General features: G+C 37.7%; 3 protein-coding genes across 3 annotated transcripts in view; 2 read left to right on the top strand and 1 right to left on the bottom strand.

Moving 5' to 3' along the window:
- Window positions 1–18044, bottom strand: part of LOC139718269 (cilia- and flagella-associated protein 337-like) — a 130972-nt gene that overhangs the window by 27509 nt on the left and 85419 nt on the right. The window lies entirely within an intron of this gene.
- LOC139718275 (toll-like receptor 4) lies at window positions 5611–7713 on the top strand. The gene has a single exon (XM_071629759.1). It carries the CDS (start codon window positions 5620–5622, stop codon window positions 7711–7713), a length of 2094 nt encoding a protein of 697 aa, XP_071485860.1. The 5' UTR covers window positions 5611–5619.
- LOC139718303 (uncharacterized) lies at window positions 14018–18040 on the top strand. The gene has a single exon (XM_071629787.1). It carries the CDS (start codon window positions 14105–14107, stop codon window positions 16649–16651), a length of 2547 nt encoding a protein of 848 aa, XP_071485888.1. The 5' UTR covers window positions 14018–14104; the 3' UTR covers window positions 16652–18040.

The following is an 18044-nucleotide window of genomic DNA, read 5'->3' as shown; positions in this document are numbered from 1 at the left end:
AATAATTTAAGATTTCTATCATTCAAAATACGAAAAATTATTTTTTTCAAGCACCATTATTTCAAAGGGCAAAAATAGAACACATTTCTATATGATCAGCATGTAAATACTTGTGGCCTGATGAATCATCAAAAAGAAAATAATTAAAAAAAAGCTACTCCATGAATATTTTGAACCAAGTAGTTTCAGTCATCCATGATAGAAAAAACATTGCTGTCAATTATGCACGCATACATTTGGAACAACTTATGCTTTATCACATTGTGTGTTCAGATGTAGTATGTCACATATATATATGTCATACGGTCATAATTGGTTCAATGTACTGCATGTCCGAATGTTAAGCACTTTGAAACATTCTGTATGTATACTATAATGTTTGATAACTATGGTAACGAGGAATCACCATTGTCATAATTATCATGCAAGATATTCACCTGTTAAATCATACCTGCAACATCTGATTTCATTTCAGCCAAGTCTCACAGACCAAATTAGCAAGGATAATTTTGAAACTTTAAGAGGTGTGTAGAGTTCTGGTTGAGGTGAGGATTTAGCTTTTAACATTTTGTGAGATATTCAGAAACCACTATGTGAGATGTCAAAGAGCGCGCAATTCTAAGGGGTATCAAAAGTTTATTTGATGAAAATCGGTTTTGAAGTGGCCGGGATATCCAAAAACAAGGTGAAACAAAGAGATCCTAATAAAGTTGTGGCCTGTAGTCTTTTATCATTATTACTTTTTTGGATATCTCAGCCATTTGAAAATCAATTTTCATCAAATGAATGTTGAATCCTTAAAATTACATGCTCTTTCAATTTTCATAAGAGGTTATTCATTATCTCACTGAGGAATGTAAAAAACATGAATCCCCACCTCAACCAGTACTGTACAGCCCCTTTAATCTGTGAGGCCTCAATACACAGTGTAATGTAAATGGGGCACTAGTTTTCTATTCTCATGAAACAATATAGATCTTGATGGAAATAGCTGTATAAAATCAACGTGTGAGAGTATTTTTTCTCAATTTTTTTCTCTGCAAACCTTGGACTCATTATGACATTCGTCGATCTTAAACACTATCTGAATTGTAATATAGCATTATGTGAGTACCTTCTCTAGTATAGAGGTTATGCTAGATTAGATAAAACTACTAATTCACCTGATGCCCACAAAAATTTATGCAAGACCTTCACTTTCAAGACTCTCAACATATTGTCAACAAAGAGCATGTTGACATAGACAATAATGATAAACGTCACCAAATATATTTATTCAAATAATATACATTGTATATCATGGTACACAAGTGCACCCTGATACATATCTGCTGCCTACAATTGTATACTATGTAGGCTTGAATCCAATTTACATGGGTACATATTGTAGAATACTATACTTTTTAAAATCTAAAATTATATGAATGGAAGCTGCAAAGATGTATCATTGGTTTTTTTTTTTTTTTTTTTGTTCATTACACTTGAGCTGTGTCAATATCAGTTTTAAGAATAAACTTCAATATCAGTTTAAAGAATAAACTTATTTTACTGGGTCCTACTTATTACCAGACATGCCGTCAAACCCCCGTTTGAGACGAGACCCCATTGGCAAACGAAGCTGATGGGGTGCTATACCCCCCTAACGAGTCCTCATTTGAGAAGTGGGAGGATATGTATTTGCCCATTGCAAAATAACTTTCTACTCAGGCGTAGCAAACCTGGAGGCCAAGCCAGGGTTTAATGACTGCAACAGCTGTCATATTACGTAAGAACATGATAAGGATATCTGCCTGTGGCAGACCATTCAAAGTGAACTCAATTTTCTCTATTCTTTCTAAAGTTTTAAATTTTATATTCTACTGAGAAATTCTATGGTCATACGTTTTAAATTTCGAACGAAAAATTTGACCCATAAATAATGAAAATACAGGAATAAGAAGGAGAGCATTATAGGAGTTTGCCGACACACACACGCACCATGGAGCTACATAGCCCATGCTAAAACCAAAACAATCTCCTCCTCTCGCGGGTGCCCCCCCCCCCCCCCCCCCCCCCTGTGGCGGTGACTGATGTTTAGATTAGGCCAGGGTCAAGAAACTGGTGTTTTATATCTTTGGTTTTTAAGTCCTTGATTGCCAAGATATACACTGGCATTGTCTACATGGGTGTAGCTTCTTCAAACGAGAGATTTGTCTCATGAATGTTCTTTTTGGCATCAATGTGCTGAGTTTTGGGAACAGCATAAAAGACAAAAACATGGTCACTCAGTGTATTTCTTCTGATTTTATTTCTATTGATCCCAGGTACTATAAAGGAAGAGATACAATTGTAATACAGCAGCATGGAGACTGCAGCCATTAAGTGTCTTACATCTAGGCAGACATCTCCATCACTTGTCTAAAAATATACATCAGGTGGTTGAGACAGCAAAGTTCTCCATGAGCACTTACTATGACTCATCATAAACTAGGAAATATTATCTATATTGTTTTAATATCTCTCTAGTTTTATCTGTATTCTAATAAACATATTATACAACATCATGTACGCAATGCTGAACGCTAGCTATAGCCCTCAGGGATTAAATTTCATTGTCAGGCCACTAAAGGGCTTTTTACACTTGTAAATTTTTGCATAGTCCCGTACCAACGGTGGGGCTAAGGGGGGGCCTTAGCCCCACCGTTGGTACGGGACTATCCTTAGCCCACTTTCTGTTTACACTCGTTTTTGCCAAAGTGGGCTAGCCCCACCGATAGTCCGGTACTATCTGGCCCTGCAAAATAGCAGGGTTAGCACCGCAATTGCGGTGCCAAGCAAGTGAGTGTAAATAGAATGAAAAAATAATCCTGGGCTAAGCGACGGAGACGAAGTCCGACCCTCACTGACCAATCAGAAACGAGGTAATCAAGTGCTGCCGGTGCGTGCATGTACATGTACAGTACACAGCGTAATCATGAATATTCATGTGGTTTGGAAAGTCCGGGGCTAAGAAATACAAGTGTAAAAAGGTCAGTTTTCTCCTTAGCCCCGGACAAGAGATAGTACGGGACTAATTGGCCAGTGTAAAAAGCTGAAAAAATTGGTACGGGACTAACGATAGTCCTGGGTCAGAGAAAGTCCGGGGTTAAGAAACACAAGTGTAAAAAGGGCTTAAAAGAAAAAGTTAATGTCAAAGCCTTGATATAGGTATCTTGCAGAAAACTTTATTTTCTATTCATTATGGGAATTCAGTCAACAATATGCAAGATATGCCCCCCCCCAAAAAAAAAAATAAAATAAATAAAGGATGCAAAAAGCACTACACCATCATTTTGCATCACAGCTCTTATTAAAAAACAACAACAAGGAATGCAGTGATTTTGAAGGGGAAATAAAAAACAAGCATATCCCAATATATATCAGATCATTTTATTACCTGTGAGCACAAAAAAAAAAATTCATGATAATTTCTAGCCCTCACTGAGAGGAAACAGAGTATTGAACACAGCAATATCACTATACGAGAGCTGTTGCATAGCCTTCTTTCATATGGTGATTGTGGTGCAACCATGCACTTATTAAAGTGAAACCAATCTCAAACGGCACAACATTATTGTTGCTGATCTGTACAGATGGAACTAGATGAGAGGGCATAATATATCTTTTTAATATCTTTCCACAGAATTGATTAATCTTACAATTAAAATGTGTCAACCAATGTCTTTCCCTCTCCCTCTCTCTCTCTCTCTCTCAAAAAAAGTGATGGATGGTTTCGAGCCTACAAAATGTATGTTTTTAAACCACTCACAGAGATGCCAGCTTCTTGACATTAAAACAAAACAAAACAAAGAAACAAAACAAAACAGATGGGACATCCTTAAAAAAAAAATCAGATTTTTGAGAGGAAATCAGATTTTCATGAAATCTTGATACCACCACTAGCCCATTGGCTCTGGACCAGTAAAATGTCAGAAAAAAAAAATCCCTGGTACAAACAGGCAAGTAAATTGTACTACTTTATCATTAGATGAGAAAATTTTAAAGCATCCACATACCTCCCGCCCATCTAGGCTCATCGTTCAACATTTTTGTAGAGGTTGCAGGAAGTTAGTAGTACATATTTCTATGTGATAAGCAGTTTTCCGTGGTTTATATTGGCTTCATTTTCTTCTCTTTTTTTGCATTCAAAAGATGAAAAGTTGTACTTTCAAGAATATCGTGTTATCATATTTCACTCTCTTTATCGTACTTATACCACAGAATTGTATTGGATGGTGTCTCTGCACTCATCACATTTCATATACTCAGAAATAATCATTGCTATTGTTAGTAACATGATCACAATATAGGCCTAAACTGTGGAAAGGAAGCCTACATTGATCACAAATGAACAAAACTACTAGTAAAGTAAAAGTGCACGCATAACCACACACAATTCTCATATAACAGTCCAATCACATGCAAGATATAAAACACAGGAAGCAGCCCGTCCCCACTTTTTATATGATGTTTCTGTTTTCAAAGCTGACAGGCATATATGCAGAGCATATCACAAGTCACTGCAGTCACTACAGTCACCAGGAAGAGAATTTGTTAGACTCTTTTCACATACCACACACACAGGATATTCTCTACTTGCTACGGCTCTTTCGACAAAGGACTTTTCGTTATCTCGATTGACATGCACTGATGTTGGTTCAAAATTTTGCTTGCCGAGATCAGAAGAAATTGGTGCATCAACTATCCTGGTCAATTATAGAAGAGGAAGACACTTAAATCTCTCACTTATTCTTCTCAGTGCATAGTGTCTGTCAACACTTTGGGCAGTAACTACCTTTGATGACCAGTTCTATCTTTGTAAAGATTAAGTGTCTCACCACTCATTCTGGGAGTATAATGACACTCGCCAAGCTCTGAGGTGATTCTTAACACGCTGATGACTACATATAGGAGCCCACAATGCATACCCAGGCTTGCGCTGCCCTCTACCTCTTCACGTTTCTATGGATACGAGGCATATTTTCATCAGAACTGATCAGAACAAGAAAACTGGTGCTCAGCGAAGATCATTGTTGTTTCAGTGACAGTAGTGAAGGTACTCGTGCTGACTGCACAAAACAAAACTTGACAGAAGTTCCTGGGGACCTTCCAAACGATACTTTCATTTTGAATCTATCACATAACTGGATATCAGAACTTCTCCACAATTCCTTTCATGGCCATGGAAATCTTCTCAAGCTAAATGTGGCATATAACCGGCTCATCCGCATTGAAAATGGCACCTTCACCTGGCTTGAACATCTTCAAGTACTGATCTTATCGCGCAACAAGTTAACTGGATTTCAAAATGGACTGTTTCATGCTAATATCAACCTTAAAACTCTGATTCTTATAAAGAACAATTTTACTTCAATGCCAAGTGCAGCCATTGCAGAGTTACCAAAGCTGACAACATTTACAATCTCAGCAAACTGGATACAGTCTCTCCACTTCGATCCATTGTCTAGATGGGATGATATATCTATTGATTTGTCAGCAAACAACCTATCATCTATCCACAAGGAAGACTTCTTACCTCTCAAGAAATGTTCATTGTCACATTTAGTTTTGAGTGGGAACAAGTGGCTTCACCTAGAGCCAATGGTATTCTCTGAACTTCCTTTTGTCAGAAGCATTTTGCTCCGAGGAAACAGCATTAAAAGTCTTGAGGTATTGGCATTCATGGGCACAGCAAATATCACAGTGTTATCCTTGTATGGCTCTTCCATCAAGGAAATAATTCCTGTGAATGTGTCAGCACATGACTTCAACTTTCCCAACATCAAGATTGTAGATTTGGCATCCAATCTTATTCAGAAAATTCCTGAGTTTGCATTTTTGGGACTGAATTGGACGCAAACTCTCATTATAAGGGAAAATAAAGTTTTCAGTATCCAAAATACATCTTTCTGTTCACTAGATGATTTGCAGGTTCTTGACCTATCACACAATCAAATCATATTTCTGCCAGATGGTGCCTTTCACTGCAATGAACATCTCCTTCGACTGCTGCTATCTTACAACAAGATAATGAGACTACATTCTGCTTCTTTTGAGGGGTTGAGTTCATTACTCCATCTCAACCTGTCTTACAACTCATTAGAAAACAGTCGAGACAAGTTCACTTCTATGACATCACTTGTCAATCTTGACCTCTGCTCCAACAAAATGACACAAATAACAAAAAGTCTATTGGGGGGATTGTCCCATTTGCAATACCTTAATATGTCTTACAATGATATTAACTCTGAATTTACTTCAGCATTTGCCAGCACACGGCAGATGAAAGAACTGATTCTTACATATGAGAAAAATCTACAAATACATGAAGATTTTCGTACCTTGGACAAACTGCAAAAACTGGATCTATCCCATTCACCTTTGCAAATGAATTCAACAGATCAATTTAGTGGTACTGCATCCCTCACAATGCTTGACATGAGCTTCACCAACCTGCAAAGTACGCATCTGTTCAATAGTTCCAAACGATCTTCCCTGTTCTTGGGCCTAAAATCTTTGGAGCAACTCTTCTTGCAAGGAAACTATTTTCGAAACAAAATAGAGCCTGGTACATTTGATCCACTAACTAAACTCAAGATATTAGATATTTCCAATTCTAGAATTACAGCTGTTGAAGCAAAACTGTTTGAGAGTCTGACTCTTCTATCAAGTTTGCGTTTGCATGGCAACCAACTCATAAAATTGCACACACAAACACTCAGTGGTTTGCAACGACTTAATTCTGTTTTTGTTCAAGGCAATTTCATACAGTCTATTCCAGTCACACTGTTCAATAGCACACCTAATCTTTCAAAAATATTTATGTCACAGAATCATGTGAGTACTGTGCTTCCAGGCACAGTATTCCCCAGAAATGTGGAAATTGATTTGTCCAAAAATCCAATTATCTGCTCCTGTGAGTTGGCATGGTTCAGAACTCTGCTGGACACCGATAACATTGCACTTATGCATGCTAACAAGACTGTTTGTGAAAGGACATCCACGATGGGTACTGCCAACAAACCCCTCCTGCAGTTTCATCCTAAGGAGCTTTGCGCTGTGAGTCTGGCCATGCCTATTGTGACAACATTTCTGGTACTCATAGTACTATCACTCCTTTGTGTGCTTGCTTATCGCAAGCGATGGTGGCTGAGGAACAAGGTCTGCCTCATGAAAATGGCCATTCGCGGATATGACGACCTTGAGGAGTACAATGCCGACAACTACCAATACCAGCTCAATGTCATGTTCAACGATGCTGATGCAGAATGGATCAATGGCACCATGAAGCCTGCTATGGAAGAGAGGTTTCCATACTTCACAAACATTCTGTGGGCTGACAACTATCTAAATGCTGGTATGCACTACGTGGACGCCCTATACAATGCCATGGAAATCAGCTACAAGACCCTTCTCGTACTAAGCAACGAGTCAGTGGCAGACACATGGTTCATGTCCAAGGTGCGGATGGCTCTGGAACACCTTAATGAGACCAGATTGGACAGAGTCACACTGATTTTCCTTGAGGAAATCTCCGACGATCAACTCCCCTATCTGGTACGACTTCTCCTGAATGCCAACAGAGCTACCTTGATGTGGGCTAAGAATACAGACAGGCAAGATTTGTTCTGGGAGCAATTTCGACACAAGCTCATACGAGAGGAATTCAATTACATACCAATTGAATCATGCTGAATTTTGTGAGCTGAAAAGGAAATGTCTTTACAAGGGAAGGCTAAAAGACACAGATTGATGTATGGCAGATACAATGCGAAATACATCATGAGATAATGAGGTACACTGCACTTACATGCAGTGATATTTCAAACTTTGTATAAAATGCACATAATTTGAGATACATGTGAGTGTGAATTATGTAATGTAATAGCACCAATTGTGCAGCTCTCATGTGACATATTCATTTGTGTCTTTTCCCACAGTAGAAACAGGCATGCGCAATGTTTATCAGGAATAGAAACATATTTCTTGAATGATAGGAGTACCAAATGAATTACTGCAGTATTTTTTACCATTTTCTTTTTTTTTTTGCCAACAAGATGAGTGCCAACAAATTACTGCGGTATGTAACACCAAGATAATTCTGCTGCAAATGCGCAATTAAGAAGGGACCTTCTTTAGAATTGGTAAACCAAGCCTGAACTCTGTTGTATGAAGTGTCTTGTTTTGAAATTACGGGGGAAAACACTAATGTATAACTGGTCTTGAACGCTGAATTCTGATTGTCTGAAATGTATATCATTGCAAAGGTTCAATCTTAAATAATTGATTTCACCATAACCATTTTCTTTTTTCTGTTATGACCATCAGCTATTGAGCATGTATATTTGTACTTGTCCAACATGTACTTACAAGAAAATTCATGAGGAAGAGTGTATAGCAAGGAAATGGAACAGGTGTGGATAATATGTAATTAACAAGAGCATATCATCTACACATCACTCTGTATGAGAGCATGTACAGTGCACTCCCATTATGACGAACACGGTTATAACGAAATTCTGGTTACAACAAAGTAAAAATTCAGGCCGCAACATTATCCGCTCCATGTATTTCTATTGTTTAATTGTTCGGTTATAACAAAGTTTCGATATAACAAAAGAAAACTGCTGGTACCAAGGACTTTGTTATAATGGGAGTCCACTGTGTACTGTGCCAGTCAGGTAATCAATCATTTGCTTGACCAACATTCCTGACACTGCATGCTGTCAATAAATTTTGTTGTTCTTTTTAAAAATCTTTCTTCATATTCTTTAATTTCCATAGAATAGTGAAACTACTTTGCTCAGTGAAGCATTACGTTTTGATGCTGTATACTGCAACAAACTTGTTAAACAGAATGCATGCTGTGTCTGGCTACTTTGTGATTGTATCAAAATTGTAACTGCATGACAAAGGATGGCCAAGGAAAAAGTTGTATCAAAGGAACTGCTAATATAGAAGATTTGATAGTTTCTACTTGAGAGATTTAGTTTGACATAGAGACCTAAGTGAAATCAATCAACATGAAATACAGATTTATTCTATTTGTGAATGCTTGCTGGTAATACTGAAAGTAATAATTTAAGATTTCTATCATTTAGAATATGAATAATTTTTTTTTTCAAGCACCATTATTTCACAGGGTAACTAGAAATGTCGCTATGGCGACTGATGCCTCCGCCATAATGCATGAGTCTCCCAATAGGCGTATACTACAATGTCTTCACAACGTGTGATCCATGACAGTTTCACATAAGTGGCAAAGTATTGAAATGACAGGTTTGTCAGAAATGTCTTGAACTGGGTTTGCTTTAATTTTCTAAGAGTGCAGTACATATTTGGGGAATTGAAGTTTATGCATTGAGTAATTTCCACGGTATGAAAAAAGAGTGTAATAATGGTACAAAATGTTTTGTTTGTTTTGTTTGTTTTTGTTTTTGTTTTTTGTTTTGTTTTGTGTTTTTTTTTTTTTTGGGGGGGGGGCATTGAAACCTGTCTGGCCTTTGACCCTTAACCTTTGATCTTTGACCTTCTGGCTGGAAATTTCCCAGAAAATCTCCATTAGGTAATGCATATAGTTTTGATACTAATAATGCAAGCATTGCATACACTAGTATACGAGGGAAATAGTAAAATTTTGAGGAGTTGACCTTGACCTTTGACCCCCTGACTATTGACCCATGACCCCTAAATTCCCTAGATAATCCCTGCCAGTCAGTACATGCGTATATGTACCAAGTTCCACGAAGATACATTGAACCATTTGCGAGAAAAGTGATATTGCAACATTTTTACCTAACCTTTGACCTTTTGACCTTTGACTTTATGACATGAAACTCTCTCTGGAGAATCTTTACACAGTAGTACATGTCCACACCAAGTTTCAAGAAAATACCTTTGGGCATTGCATAGATATGGGGGAAATTGCAACATTTGTAGCATTTGACCTTGACCTTTTGACCTTTGACCTCTTGCCAATGTCACTAAAATCTACTCAACTAATTGTCCCATCATACATCATTCTTGGACCAAGTTTGGTGAAAGCTGCTTCATCCAGTGTTGAGTTATCACGTAAACAGATCAATTTTAGGATTTTACCTTGATCTTTGACCTTTGACCTCTGTCCGATTGCACTGAAAAACTAATCAAGTAATTGTCCAATCATACATCATCCTCCAACAAAGTTTCGTGAAATTTGCTCTATCCAGTCTTGAGTTATCACGTAAACGGATACAATTTCATGATTTGACCTTCACCTTTGACCTTTGACTTTTAGCTGATTTCACCCAAAATCTAATCAAATAATTGCCCCATCATACTTCATACTTGGACCAAATTTGGTAAAATTCCAGTGAATATTACTCAAGTTATCACGTAAACGAAAGCGGACGGACGGACGGACGGACGGACAACCTGAAAACATAATGCCTTCGGCACCACTTTGTGGCGGAGGCATAAAAATAGAACACATTTATATTAGCATATTTCTAGACCAGCATGTAAGTACTTGTGGCCTGATGGATCATTAAAAAAAAAATAATAATAATTTAAAAAAAGTTACTTCATGAATATTTTGAACCAAGTAGTTTCAGTCATCCGTAATAGAAAAAACATTGCTGTCAATTATGCGTGCATACATTTGGAACAACTTATGCTTTATCAAATTGTGTGTTCAAATGTAGTACGTCACATATAGTATGTATGTCATACGGTCATAACTGGTTAAATGTACTGCATGTCCGAATGTTAAGCACTTTGAAACATTCTGTATACCAAGATGTGTAATTTTCGAGAACTATGGTGATGAGGAATCACCATTGTCATAATTATTTCTACTATCATGCAAGATATTCACCTGTTCACTCATACCTGCAACGTCTGACTTCATTTCAGCCAAGTCTCACAGACCAAATTAGCAAGGATAATTATGCAACTTGAAACTTTGAGACCTGAATACAGAGTGTAATGTAAATGGGGCACTAGTTCTCTATTCTCATGATACAATATAGATCTTGATGGAAATAGCTCTATAAAATCAACGTGTGAGAGTGTTTTTTCTCAATTTTTTTCTGCAAACCTTAAACTCATTATGACATTCGTCGATCTTAAACACTATCTGAATTGTAATATAGCATTATGTGAGTACCTTCTCTAGTATAGAGGTTATGCTAGATTAGATAAAAATACTACTTTACCTGATGCCCACAAAAATTTATGCAAGACCTTCACTTTCAAGACTCTCTACTTATTGTCAACAAAGAGCATGTTGGCACAGACAATAATGATAAACGTCACCAAATATATTTATTTAAATAATATATATCATGGTACACAAGTGCACCATGATACATATCTGCTGCCTACAATTGTATGTAGGCTTGAATCCAATTTACATGGGTACATATTGTAGAATAAGTACACTTTTTAAAATGCAAAATTATATGAATGGAAGCTGCAAAGATGTATAATTGGTTTGATTTTTTTTTGTACATTACACTTGAGCTGTGTCAATATCAGTTTGCAGAATAAACTTCAATATCAGTTTAAAGAATAAACTTATTTTACTGGGTCCTTTTTATTACCAGAAATGTTCTTTTTGGCATCAATGTGCTAAGTTTTGGGAACAGCATAAAAGACAAAATATGGTCACTCTGTGTATTTCTTCTGATTTTACTGCTATTGATTCCAGGCACTATAAAGGAAGAGATACAATTGAAATACATCAGCATGGAGACTGCAGCCATTAACCCGTTGAGGACGGACTGATTTTGCTACAACACCCATTTCCCATAGACCCCTGCCCGAGTATACTCGGGACTCGTCCTCAACGGGTTAAGTGTCTTACATCTAGGCAGACATCTCCATCACTTGTCTAAAAATATACATCAGGTGGTTGAGACAGCAAAGTTCTCCATGAGCACTTACTATGACTCAACATAAGCTAGGAAATATCATTTACATTGTTTCAATATCTCTCTAGTTTTATCTGTATTCTAATAAACATATTATACAACATCATGTATGCAAGGCTGAACATTAGCTGTAGCCCTCAGGGATTAAATTTCATTGTCAGGCCACTAAAAGAAAAAGTTATTGTCAAGCCCTGATATAGGTATCTTGGAGAAAACTTTATTTTCTATTCATTATGGGAATTCAGTCAACAATATGCAAGATATTCCCCCCCCCCCAAAAAAAAAGCACTACACCATCATTTTGTATCACAGCTCTTATTAAAAAACAACAAGGAATGCAGTGATTTTGAAGAGGAAATAAAAAACAAACATATCCCAATATATATCAGATCATTTTATCACCTGTGAGCACACAAAATTCATGATAATTTCTAGCCCTCACTGAGAAGAAACAGAGTATTGAACACAGCAATATCGCTACATGAGAGCTGTTGCGTAGTCTTCTTACATACGGTGATTGTGGTGCAACCATACACTTATTGAAGTGAAACCAATCTCAAACGGCACAACATTGTTGCTGATCTGTACAGATGGAACTACATGAGAGGGCATAATATATCTTTTTAATATCTTTCTACAGAATTGATTAACCTTGCAATTAAAATGTGTCAACCAATGTCTCAGGTGCACATCTCTCTTTCCCTCTCCCTCTCTCTCTCTCTCTCTCTCTCTCTCTCTCTCTCTCTCTCTGTTTACCACTCACAGAGATACCAGCTTCTTGACATTATTAAAACAAAACAAAACAAAACAAACAAAAAACAAAACAGATGGGACATCCTTAAAAACAAAATCAGATTTTTGAGAGGAAATCAGATTTTCATGAAACCTTAATACCACCACTAGCCCATTGGCTCTGGACCAGTAAAATGTCAGAAAAAAAAATTCCCTGGTACAAACAGGCGAGTAAATTGTTGCTACTTTATCATTAGATGAGAAAATTTTAAAGCATCCACATATTTCCCGCCCATTTAGGCTCATCGTTCAATATTTTTGTAGAGGTTACAGGAAGTAAGTAGTACATATTTCTACGTGATGAGCAGTTTTCCGCAGTTTTCCGTGGTTAATATTGGCTTCATTTTTTTTTTTTTTGCATTCAAAAGATGAAAAGTTGTACTTTCAAGAGGCAATATCGTGTTATCATATTTCACTCTCTTTATTGTACTAATACCACAGAATTGTATTGGATGGTGTCTCTGCACTCATCACATTTCATACACTCAGAAATAATCATTGCTATTGTTAGTAATATGATCACAATATAGGCCTAAACTGCGGAAAGGAAGCCTACACTGACGACACACTATAAACAAAACCACCAGTGAAGCTAAAGTGCACGCGCACACACAAGTTCTCATAAAACAGTCCAATCACATGCAAGTTATAAAACATGCAGGAAGCAGCTAGCCTGTCCCTACTTTTGCACTTATTAATGATGTTTCTGTTTTCAAAGCTGACAGGCATACAAAGAGCATGTCACAAGTCATTACAGTCACTACTGCCACCAGTGAGAGAATTTGTTAGACTCTTTTCATATACCACATGCACAGGATATTCTCTACTTGCTAGAGCTCTTTCGACAAAGGACTTTTTGTTATACGATCGTGATGCACTGATGTTGGTTCAAAATTTTGCTTGCCGAGATCACAAGAAATTGGTGCATCAACTATCCTGGTAATTATAGAAGAGGAAGGCAATTTACTTTCTCACATATTCTTCACAGTGCATCTTCTTGGTGTCTGTCACCACTTTGGGCGGTATAACTTCCATTGACGACGAGTTCCATCTCTGTAATGATAAATTGTCTCACTGCTTATTCAAGGAGTAATGACATTCAATGAGTTTTCAAGCAATTCTTCAGGCATTGATGACTGAGGGAGCCCACAATGCATACTCACATTTGCACTGCATTCTACCTCTTCACGTTTCTATGGATAGGAGGCCTGTTTTCATCAGAACTGATCGGAACAAGAAAAGGAACGGTGTTCCGCAAAGATCACTGTTGTCTCAATTGCAGTAAAGAAGGTACTAATGTTGACTGTAGAAAACTAAACTTGACGGCAGTTCCTGGAGACCTTCCAAATGATACTGTCATTTTGAATCTGTCTAATAACTGGATGTCAGAACTTCTGCAAAATTCCTTTCAAAGCCTTGGAAATCTCCTCAAGCTAATTGTGGCATATAACCGGCTCATTCACATTGAAAATGGCACCTTCTCCTCTCTTGAACAACTTCAAATACTGATTTTATCAAACAACAAGTTAACCGAAATTCAAAATGGATGGTTTCATGCAAACATCAACCTTGAAACTCTGCCTCTCATAAAGACAAATTTGACTTCAATGCCCAGTGCAGCCTTTGCAGGGTCACCAAAGCTGACACAACTTTCTCTTTCAGCGAACAGGATACAGTCCCTCCATTTTGATCCTTTATCTAGATGGGACAATATATCCATCGATTTGTCGCAAAACAACCTGTCATCTATCCAACAGCATGACTTTCTACCTCTGAAGAATTGTTTATTGTCATCTTTAGGTCTGAGTAGAAACAAGCGGCTTCATAAGCTAGGACCAATGCTATTCTCTGAACTTCCTTTCGTCAGCAGCATTTTGCTCCATGGGATGAACATTAAAGCGCTTGAGGTCCTGGCATTCATGGGCGAAGCATATATCATTGAGTTATCCCTACATAGCTCATCCATTGAGGAAATAATCCCTGTTAATTCATCATCATACAACTTCAGTTTTCCAAACATCAAGATCATAGATTTGACACACAATGCCATTCAGAGAATTCCTGAGTTTGCATTTTGGGGACTGAATAATACACATACTCTAATTATACAGAGCAATAAGGTTAGGAGCATCCTATACACATCTTTCTGTGGACTACAATCCTTGCAGGTTCTTGACCTATCACATAATGAGATTGTGTCCCTGCCAAATGGTATCTTTCATTGCAATGCAAATCTCCTTAAACTACTGATATCTTACAACAGGATAAGGACACTAAATCCTGCCTCCTTTAAGGGGTTGTATTCAATACTCCTTCTAAACTTGTCTCACAATGTAATTGGGCTTAGTCAGGAGAAATTTCCCTCTATAACAAAACTTGAAAATCTTGACATCTCCTTCAACAAAATAACACATTTAACAAAGTATTCATTTGGGGGACTTTCTCATTTGCAGTATCTGAACATGTCTCACAATGATATTGGGTCTGACCTTAATTCAGCATTTGCTCACACAAAGACGATGAAAGAACTGGTGCTTGTAAATGAGAAATACCTCTATCTACGAGGGGATTTCTGTATCATGAATGAACTGCAAAAACTGGACCTATCCAAGTCTCCTCTGAAGATGAATTCAACAGATCAATTTAGTGGTACTGCATCCCTCGTAATGCTTGACATGAGTTTCACCAAATTAACCAGTGAGCAGCTGTTCAACAGTTCCAATAAGTCATCCTTGTTCTTGGGCCTGAAATCTTTGGAACAACTCTTCTTGCGAGGCAACACATTAGACAAATTGGAGCCTGGTACATTTGATCCACTGACTAAACTCAAGGTATTGGATATTTCCAATTCTAAAATTACAGCTGTCAAAGCAAAACTGTTTGATAGCCTTACTCATCTCACAAGTTTGCGTTTGCATGGCAACCAACTCATAAAATTGCACACACAAACACTCTGTGGCTTGCAAGAACTTAATTCTGTTTTTGTTCAAGACAATTTGATACAGTCTATTCCAGTCACACTGTTCAACAGCACACCTAATCTTTCAAAAATATTTATGTCACAGAATCATGTGAGTACTGTGCTTCCAGGCACAGTATTCCCAAAAAATGTGGAAATTGATTTGTCCAAAAATCCAATTCTCTGCTCCTGTGAGTTGGCATGGTTCAGAACTCTGCTGGACACCGATAACATTGCACTTATGCATGCTAACAAGACTGTCTGTGAAAGGACATCCACGATGGGTACTGCCAACAAACCCCTCCTGCAGTTTCATCCTGAGGAGCTTTGCGCTGTGAGTCTGGCCATGCCTATTGTGACAACATTTCTGGTACTCATAGTACTATCACTCCTCTGTGTGCTTGCTTATCGCAAGCGATGGTGGCTGAGGAACAAGGTCTGCCTCATGAAAATGGCCATTCGTGGATATGAGGACCTTGAGGAGCACAATGCCGACAACTACCAATACCAGCTCAATGTCATGTTCAACGATGCTGATGCGGAATGGATCGATGGCACCATGAAGCCTGCTATGGAAGAGAGGTTTCCATACTTCACAAACATTCTGTGGGCTGACAACTACCTGAATGCTGGTATGCACTACGTGGACGCCCTATACAATGCCATGGAAATCAGCTACAAGACCCTTCTCGTACTAAGCAACGAGTCAGTGGCAGACACATGGTTCATGTCCAAGGTGCGGATGGCTCTGGAACACCTTAATGAGACCAGATTGGACAGAGTCACACTGATTTTCCTTGAGGAAATCTCCGACGATCAACTCCCCTATCTGGTACGACTTCTCCTGAATGCCAACAGAGCTACCTTGATGTGGGCTAAGAATACAGACAGGCAAGATTTGTTCTGGGAGCAATTTCGACACAAGCTCATACGAGAGGAATTCAATTACATACCAATTGAATCATGCTGAATTCTGTGAGCTGAAAAGGAAATGTCTTTACAAGGGAAGGCTAAAAGACACAGATTGATGTATGGCAGGGTTGATGACATTAAGATAAGATTGCCTGATTTTCATGCATAGACCTCAAGCAACAGGTATGTGCTTTCACACTGATAAAGAAATACAGTGGTATTTCATTATGTGAATGCAGATACACAGTGAAATACATCATAATGTGGTACTTAAGGTGATATTTCAAACATTGCACAAAATGCACATAATTTGAGATGTGAATGTGAATTATGTGATGTATTATCACCAATGTACAGCTCTCATGTGAATTAGACTTTTTGTTTCTTTTCCCATGGTAGAAACGGTCATGCGCAATGTTTATCAGGAATACCAAGGTGTTTCTGTTTGGGTGACCCGCACCTCGTCACAGTTAATATTTGTGATGCATGTTTCAACCCAGCTCTCCCATAGTCAAGCACGTAAAAGATATATGGGTGTGTGTGATGATACTGATCACACACATTCCTTATGTAAATGTAAGATTTTCAAGAAAAACTGTTTGGTTTCCACCTCAGTTTGCTTGGCTGTGGTAACCCTGCAAAGTTTTAAGCCTACTGAACACAGTCCCAGGTGTAAATTTTTGTTCAGTGCACTAATTGTAGCAATTTTATGCAGGGTGACGATATTTGGAACCCTGACGAGGTGCGGGTACCTCACTCTACCAAGTGAATTAACTGCAGTATCATTTACCATGGTTCTCTACCAACAACAAAAGTGCAAACAAATTCTGCAGTATGTAACACCAAGATAATTCTGATGCAAATGCACAATTAAGAAGATATCTTTCTTTAGAACTGTTCAATCAAGCCAAAACTCTGTTGTATGAAGTGTCTTATTTTGAAATTAAGGGGAAAACACTTATGTATAAGTCTTGAAAGCTGAATTCTGATTGTGTGAAATATATATCATTGCAAAGGTTCAGTCTTAAATAATTGTTTGTACCATCACCATATTTTTTTTTTCTGTCTTGACCATCAGCTATTGAGCATGGATAGTACTTGTCCACCATGTGCTTTTAAGAAAATTTGTGAGGAAGATTGTATAGTGAATAAACAGAACAGGTAAGGCTCCAATGAAATCTAATTATCAAGATCAAATGGAACAGGTAAGGGTACAATGAAATCTAATCAACAAGATCATTTCATCAACGCATACTGTGCAAGTCAGGTAAACAATCATGTGCTTGACCAACATTCCTGACACTGCAGTCAATACGTTTTGTTGTGTTTTATCTTTCTTTCTTGCTCAGTTAAGTATATATTTTGATCTTGTAGACTGCATGCTATGTCTAGCTACTTTGTGATTGTGTCAAAATTTGTAACTGCATGACGAAGGATGTATCAAAGAAACT

Source organism: Diadema antillarum, unplaced genomic scaffold, assembly GCF_040938485.1.
Source record: "Diadema antillarum isolate AM-2024a unplaced genomic scaffold, OU_Dant_1.0 scf00000092, whole genome shotgun sequence".
Classification (NCBI taxonomy): domain Eukaryota; kingdom Metazoa; phylum Echinodermata; class Echinoidea; order Diadematoida; family Diadematidae; genus Diadema; species Diadema antillarum.
The sequence above is the reverse complement of the archived record's forward strand: the minus strand, read 5'-3'. Positions and strand labels throughout refer to the sequence as shown.